General features: G+C 36.2%; 1 protein-coding gene across 2 annotated transcripts in view; it reads right to left on the bottom strand.

Annotated features, from left to right (window-relative positions):
- Nucleotides 1-4,854: 4,854 nt before the first annotated feature.
- LOC106662125 (octopamine receptor beta-1R-like) overlaps nt 4,855-8,095 on the bottom strand; it is a 236,637-nt gene continuing 233,396 nt past the window's right edge. Inside the window, exon 5 of one of the 2 annotated variants that reach the window (XM_014385937.2) lies at nt 4,855-6,227. In XM_014385937.2, the coding sequence (XP_014241423.1) occupies nt 5,839-6,227 (389 nt within the window). In that variant the 3' untranslated portion in view covers nt 4,855-5,838. Of the gene's footprint in view, nt 6,231-8,095 lie in introns of both variants that reach the window. The other variant, XM_014385938.2, reaches the window with a different exon arrangement.

Raw genomic sequence — 8,095 nt, 5'->3', positions numbered from 1 at the left:
GGTGAAAATAAAGAGAGAGAAGAAATTTGTAAGATGTGGATGTTGTACAGGGTACAAATAAAACTTAAAAAAATCACATTGGTGATGTGACTTTTAAGACATTAAGAACATTTGTAACATTGCAACGATTTTGCAAGCGCCATATATATTTATAGGACGCAAGAAAATCTTACTTAAACATTACACCAAACCCATTATATTTCGTGGGCTGGCCAAAAGGAGGGAAAATTCGAAAGGTTGGATTGAGATGGGAAGTTGGTGTCCGAGTGGATCGAAGCCACGATAGCTCGTGGTAGAGCAGCGGCGTATTTACCGAAGGTCGTGGGTTCGAATCCCGCTCGTGATACTAGATTTTTTATTTCAACCAATACCTTACATAAAGATTAATTAGACAAAACAATTTCTTAATTCCTAAAACTTGATCTTGTAAGAAATTTTGTATTTTGTTTGCTTTAAGTGTCCAAATTTTAATTTTTTTATTTAAGGGATGTATGATTCACATATTTAGCTAGAGCACAGTATGTTTGTAGTATATTACATATTTTTGGAAGAAGGGCTTGAACGAAAATGCCTGAGGCGTCGAAGATTCAAGAATTTAACACGCTAACTACTCGGCTACCACGGCCCTCAGATGATTATATTAAGAAATAATAATCTCATAGGGTTTTTAATGCTTTTTCTATTGCTGTAATCAAATTTACAGTATAATTAATATTTTAGGAGATAAACTTTGTAGAATGGAGTTGTGAACAATTGAAGTAACCTGAAGATAAATATCTCGAATACAATTGGGAATCAAACTTTGGACAATAAGGACTGGTTACTCCATTTTGGCATGTAGAATAACCTCCTAAAGTATTGACGTATGTTTATGGGACTCTTTCGTTATAGCTATTCAAAAAGGCGTATGCTTTCTCTCGTATTTGCTTGTTATTTTATTCCGAAAGCCTCCGATTGATGTGAAACAGGCCTCTTTGCCGAATTCCCCCAAATAGCAATTACAACGTTTCCAGTTCTCTGAGATAACTCGCGAACTCATTATGGGACGAAGGGGCTCCTTGCCTGATCGTTAGGAACTGTCGAGTTGAACGCGAGTTGCGGGTGCTCTAATTGACGGAGAAGATTTGGATAACGATTTGTAAATTGCTTTCTCACCGCCTCGGAGGGATTCAATCGGAATTATTGTCAAATCTTGAAAAATGAGCTGTTTGAACCAAACAAATCGGCAGATCCATCCAAACTCTCTCAAATTGTAACATCTTAGAAAAATCCTTAACTATCAGTACCATATTTTCTTTACTTGAACTTTTTTACTATGTATGCAGGCTGTACTTAATATACTGAAATGAACAACATCAAATCAACTATACAGGGTGTCCTTTTTAGATGGCCCAGCTGAATTTCTCTTGAAAAAATGGAGCTATAAAAAAAGTGTTTAATATTTTTTTGTTTAGTTTCAGAGAAAAAGTATACAGTGTATCTCAGGCCTAATTCAACTTCAAAATATGAAATACGACCCTATACAACTTGATACATCAATTTAAAGGATTTTTACAAACAATGGATCAATCGGATTTTAATTTGCTAAAAAATGACAAAGTTATGGCAAAAATTTTGGTTTGCTATTTATTAATCACATTTAATGTTCAAACTATCTGCCTTGCGTAAAGATGCAAAGATTTACTCGTTTTAACCCCCCCTCATCGGTGCTCAAATCAGGGTCAGGGGAGATGGTTTGACAGGATTTTCTATCCTTTGCCGCAGTTCTTCAACTGAGATTGCTGGGTTATGTTTGGCGTACGCACTGTTTTTTAAATGACCACACAGAAAATAGACAAGTGGATTTAAATCGGGTGACCGAGGAGTCCAACAGATAGTCCATGAGATCCATCCTATCCACATATCCCAAAAGTGACGATTCAAATACCGTCTCACCTGCAAAGAACCAACATCAAGCTGGAGAATCATGCTATGCCGTTGTTGCAGAAGAACATCATCTAATAATGTTGGTAAAACCTCCATCAAAATATTGAGGAACTGAGCACCATGTAAATTATTTTCGTAGAAATCAGGCCCAGTTAATTTATTTCCGAAAAGTCCACACCAAACGTTGATACTGTGAACCACCTGATGATGACAAGAGCACGAAATTCTAGGATTTTCCTCTACCCACGTTCGAAAATTCCAACGGTTTAGTACGCCGTTAGAGGTGAACTTGGATTCATCAGTCCATACGTATGGAAATACGTTTTCTTCAGCCTCCCAAATCGACATTTATGCAAGGAACATTAAACGTTTGTCATAATGAGAGTCCTGAAGTCCCTGGACAAGATGAGAGCGATACGCCTTAAAATTGTAAATCTAGAGTACTTCTTTAATTTTATTTTTTGAAAAACCTAAAACCCTACTAACATTTCGGAGAGAGGAATTCGGATTTTCACGAACATACAGTAAAATCCATTAGATTTCGTGGTCCGAGTGACCAAATAACCTCTTGCAATTAATTAATCTTTATGTATGATATTGGTTGAGATAAAAAAGTCAGTGTCACGAGCGGGATTCGAACCCACGACCTTCGGCTAAATACGCCGCTGTTCTATCACTTGAGCTACCGTGACTTCACCCTACTCCGCTAACTTCTACTAATTAATTGAAAGAAGTTATTTGGTCGAACCACGAAATGTAATGGATTTAATAAGTAAATCGAAGTATAGCTTCACGAAAGCTGTCCGTGAAAAAGGAGGGAAAATTCAAAAAGGTGGGGTTGAGATGGAAAGTTAGTGTCTGAGTGGATCGAAGTCACGATAGCTCAAGTGGTAGAGCAGCGGCGTATTTAGCCGAAGGTCGTGGGTTCGAATCCCGCTCGTGACACTGACTTTTTATCTCAACCAATACCTTACATAAAGATTAATTAATTGAAATACAGTAAAATATTCCGCTCCTCGTCGAAATTGCGCTCCCGGTTTTTTATTGCCATAATTTTGTCATTTTATGACCAATTTACAATCCGATTGTACCATTGCTTTCAGTGTAAAAAATCCTTTAAAATGATGTGTCAGGTGGTATATGGTCGTAAAATTTTGAATGGGGCTGAGGTTCCCTGTATAATTTTTCTCCAAAAAACGTAAAAATTTGAAACTAGGCTAAAAAATATTAAACACGTATTTTTTGTTTTTTGATAGTGTCATTGGTTCAGGGGAAATTCAGCTATGCCATGTAAAAAGAACACCCTCTAGAAAAACTCGAGTCTTATCCTTTATCTTTGGAGATGCAATCACATTGCGAGGCAAATGAAATTTCTGAAGTGCTTATTCACTTCAAGTTAAAAGTTCAGAATTGCGCCTACTTTCTTTAACAAAGAGCAGATTTTTCACCCTCCTTCGTGATTATATAGAAAAATAAAGTTGTTAAAAAAAAACAAGGAGGTGAAAAACAGGTGAACTGAGAACCAAAAGCGGATTGATCGCCGTCGTTTGGGGCGGGATCGATAAAAAAGGGGTAAAAGTGTTGGTGAACAAACGGATAGACGTTAATTGCGTTTTTTTGGGGGAGAGGGTTGGCGAAAGAGGCTCTAATGAGGAGGAAAAACGTTACTTTCCTCGTTGTATCCAACATACCTGTTTCCGAATAAGAGAGCCAATCACTCGGTTAAAATTTACGATTTTTCAGTAATTTTCTAATGAAGACATGTTTAAAAAAAATGAAGTATCTCCAAAACATTATTTTTTAAAATAAAAATTCCAGGGTAGACAAAAACAACAGATTGAAAACAAAAACAGTTGCCAAACAACATTTTATTCGTCTGGTACGATCAGACAAAATCACATATAATCTTTAAGAAAGTATAACATTGATTGTACATTACACAATAAGATATTTGTTAATTGTATACATTTATATACCTTCCGGCCGGAAAAAGATTGTATTAAAGACATTTGTACCCGTTTTTAATTTATGTTCTCTTTTTTTTATAAAATCTAAAAAAGGTTCAAACAAAACAATTTTCATTTTGGGGTTATCCTAATTATCTAAAATTTATAGACATTAAAAATAAAGATAGACATGTACAATGTTTCATTGTTTAAACAATGTTTTTATCCAAGTCACATGCAAGGGTGGAGTCGAGCTTAAAAATCTAATTTGTTCCCTCCCACGCTCACTTTTATTAAATATACGAAATTTGGACAACCAAATTTGAAACGATGCCTAACAATAAGGTAAAATATAAACAAAAATATATGAACTCTACAATACTGTTTTATATTTATTGCTTTAAATTATTAAAATTACGTTTAAAAAAAATAATCTGCCAGTTTGTGTGTATTTTGAATTGCTTAGGATCCACAAAGTCTTAGTTTATAGCTATCCATTAAAGTCATTCATCACTTTTAATACGTTCATTCCTTTATTTCATTTCTTAACTTCGAAAAAAAAGAATTCCAAGCACCTAAAACTAACTAACAATAAAACCGAACTAATATTTGGTAACTTCCTGCTTTACAAATTCCTTACAAATATACACAATTTGCTTAATTTTTTTTGGATTGTACGATTTGTATAGACCCTGTTCTGCTAATTCTACTTTGTGATTGACATTATAGGGAAAAACCTTTAAACACATATACATATTGATATTATTTTTTATTACAAAGATCATCACACGAACCTTTTTTTCAACCTTATGAAATCGCATATTGTTCTGTAAATATCTCTCTTATTAACTGTGAAATCTAAACATTCATACTAAGATCCCTTATAAAATATAGTTTTATTTTTTTTATGACTTTACTTTTATAGTTATAAAAAAAGATTTGACTAGAGATATAAAACAAGGTTATCACATTTGGGTTTATAATTAATACACTGGTTTGTGTCGAAAGTTTGCCTACTCGGTTTAACAATTTCTGAGGATTTTGTGCATAAAGTTTATTGGAAGATACTTTTTTTATTTTTATTTCCGCCACAAGGTCTGGCTTGTTTTTATACAAAATAGGTTTTCTGGATCTTTATTACAAAAATTTATCGTCGAGTATTACGATGCTTCCAAAAGGAAACTTTTGTACAACTATCGTTGGCATTTTATAAAGGAAAACATATTTTGCTCTACCACCGTGTCTCAATCTAAAACCAAGTAGCGCTTGATTGTTTTCCCCTTTTTTTATTATATTCACGGTCTCTGGTTCAAAACCGAGAGATCCGCGTTAAACGTGAGATTGACTAGAATGAAAAACAACCCCAAATTTAATATAGGGTGGTTTTACAACATAAAAACCAGCATTGGAATATATCAAACAATAACAAAAGGCGTCGAATGCTATGGTTTTTAATGCTAGAAAAGTTTTAGTTGAATGTCAATCGATCTGCTTGTATAAACCTATACTAAATTGATTATTAAATTGTTTTCTTTAACCGATAGAATTGGTTGTTTATGAAAAAGTTTTTTTTATTAGGAAAAAGTCTGTAAAAACTTTGCATTTGGGATGGTTTAAAAACAAAATAATGTGAGGGGCACCTCAAGAATCTATTGAAATTATTAATTTACACAATTCTTCAGTAGATTTGTTTTTCGAAGTTCTTCGATTGATTCAATAAATGTGTTTTATTGATTTGTTTAGGAAACAATTTAACAACGTATATTTTTACGTATAACTGAATCCATTTGACCTAATCTATTGATTCGTTCGTGAAATATCGATTTGTTTCGATTGTTTTTGTTGCCGTGTTTGGGCGTTAATTAGTAAACAGTGGTTATTACTGTAAACTAGACCAACGGAAGAAGAGAGAAGAGTTCGACTTCCTGTCGAGAATTTTGTACTGTTTTGAATCTGTCGACATCTTCTAGATGACGTCCTCGGTTGCGTCGGGATTGTGGTTTATGTTGGCGATCTCCTCGGTCGTCGACGCCCTGGCGATGGATGAGTTAATCACGTGTATCTCAGCTTGGGACGAGACGTTGGAGGCGGCGATCTGGTTGGGACGCTGGCCCCCGTAGCCGGGGGCGGCGAGTCCTGAGTCGCGGTCCAATCCTCCGCCCGACCGCCTCCACAAAACGAGCGTCTTGCAGCAGGATTCGAGAGTCTTCTTGAAAGCAGCCCGGAACTCGCGGTTGAAATAGGCGTAGATGATCGGGTTGAGGGCGGAATTGAAATATCCGACCCAAAAAACGGCTGCAACCACCGCGTGCGGACAATAGCACACCTCAGGCTCGCACAGCGTCGTGATTATGTACCGGTGACAAACAAAAAACAATGTCTTAACCAACAAAAACATAAACAAACTAAATTTCTTTCAACATTTAAAATGCATATTTTCATTCACGTTTTTGGCAAAGCGATACAGGATGATCAGATCGTCATGTTAAAAAAAACAATTCGGTGACAGTTCTTCTAAAGTGGATCAGTATGCCGTAATCCTTATGGTTTTATCTTAATCCTTTCAAAAGTTACAATTTTTAAGAGTTCATTTAAGAAAAATACGTTTCATTACTTAAAACCTGAATATTCTCCACTGTAACGTAACTTTCCTCAACTTTTGAACCCTTTTTTTAGATTTAGCCCCGAATTTCCTTTTAGGTTAGTCCACTTTTGTTCAAAAATTGACCGTCTACTTACAAAATAAGTGGAACATCATGAAATTTGCGAAATGGGAATTTTGAATTCCTAAGAGTTTTACTCCCAAAGTCAGCCAGGTCATAATTAACCTTCCTAAAAATAAAAGTCTTGGTTATGATCTCGTGAACTCTAATATCCTTCATCAACTTCCAAGAAAGCAATAGTATTTATTAAAACCCTCTACAAGTACTTTGCTTTCCTTTGGAAATTCTCCACCTTAGGTTTAGGTACCTAAACCTAAAAAACCTACTTACCTCACCTCGTCCTATCAGCCTTCTACTATCCTTGTCAAAGTACTCGAAAAACTTCTTCTTCATCGCCTAAACAACATCATCGATACCTTAAATATTATCTCCAACCACCAATTCGGATTCCGCGGCTACCACTCGACTATTCACACTCGACACCATCGCCACCTCCCTCAAGGTTAAACAATACTGCTCTGGTGCTTTCCTTGACATAGCGCAGGACTTTGATCGTGTGGCACGAGGGCTTGTCGTGGAACCTAAAGAGCATCCTTACATTTACATATTACCTTATCCTCAAATCCGTCCTAACAAACTTCCAAGTAACCCAAGGTACCTGTTCCTCTTCTATTTTTCCAATTTTAGCCGGCATCCCCAGGAAGCACACTTGATCCCTTACTTTACTCCTTTACAGCTGGTTTCCCATTACATTCCAACAACTTAACCTTCACATACGCCGATGACACGGCAATTCTTCCCAAACATCGATCCTGCTACTTCTATCAGCAACCTCGGATCCATCTTCATATGATTGAACCCTGGCTTCGACAGTGTAGAATCAAAGTAAGAAATCGAAAATCTAAATATATAGTTTTCACCTTAATCATAAAACTCCCACCGTTTATTTGTACGACACTCCGATTCCTCCAGCGAATAGTATATGTTACGTTGAACTTTATTACATGGACAAAAGACTTACGTGGAATCCACACATCCGACTAAAACGAATTGGCTGTAACCTTAGATTTAAAATGCTGAAGAGGCTATTTGACAAAAGATCTAAACTGACATTACTTAACAAAAAAACTATTATACACTACCCTAATCACCTCAAATTAGACCTAAGGACTTGAACTATACGGGACAGCTAAACGGCTCAATCTTATCAAAATTCAATCCCTACAATCCAGAATTCTTCGCTCGATAGTTCTATTCTACGTCATCAATCATACAATCCACTCCTATCTCAAAATACCCTACGTCCCAAACCTAGCCCAGTCTCGCTACAAAAAATTTCGCTCAAAACTATCCTCTCATGATACTCCGTTAGTTCGCAACTGTCCAGCTCAACCCTTCCTTCCAACCCTCTTAGAAGACTGAAGCGCAGGTGGCCTCGCGACCGTCTGATTTTGTAACTTCAGCAACTCTACGGACTGCTGTTGACTTCACGCCACAATGGCCAATTACGGCCACTATAACTGGATGGTAGCTGTTCAAACCAATCACGCCAGACATATA

The sequence above is a fragment of the Cimex lectularius genome, unplaced genomic scaffold, assembly GCF_000648675.2.
Source record: "Cimex lectularius strain Harlan isolate CLEC.00 unplaced genomic scaffold, Clec_2.1 scaffold3, whole genome shotgun sequence".
Classification (NCBI taxonomy): Eukaryota; Metazoa; Arthropoda; class Insecta; order Hemiptera; family Cimicidae; genus Cimex; species Cimex lectularius.
Note: the sequence above shows the minus strand (reverse complement) of the source record. Positions and strands in the feature narration are given on the sequence as shown.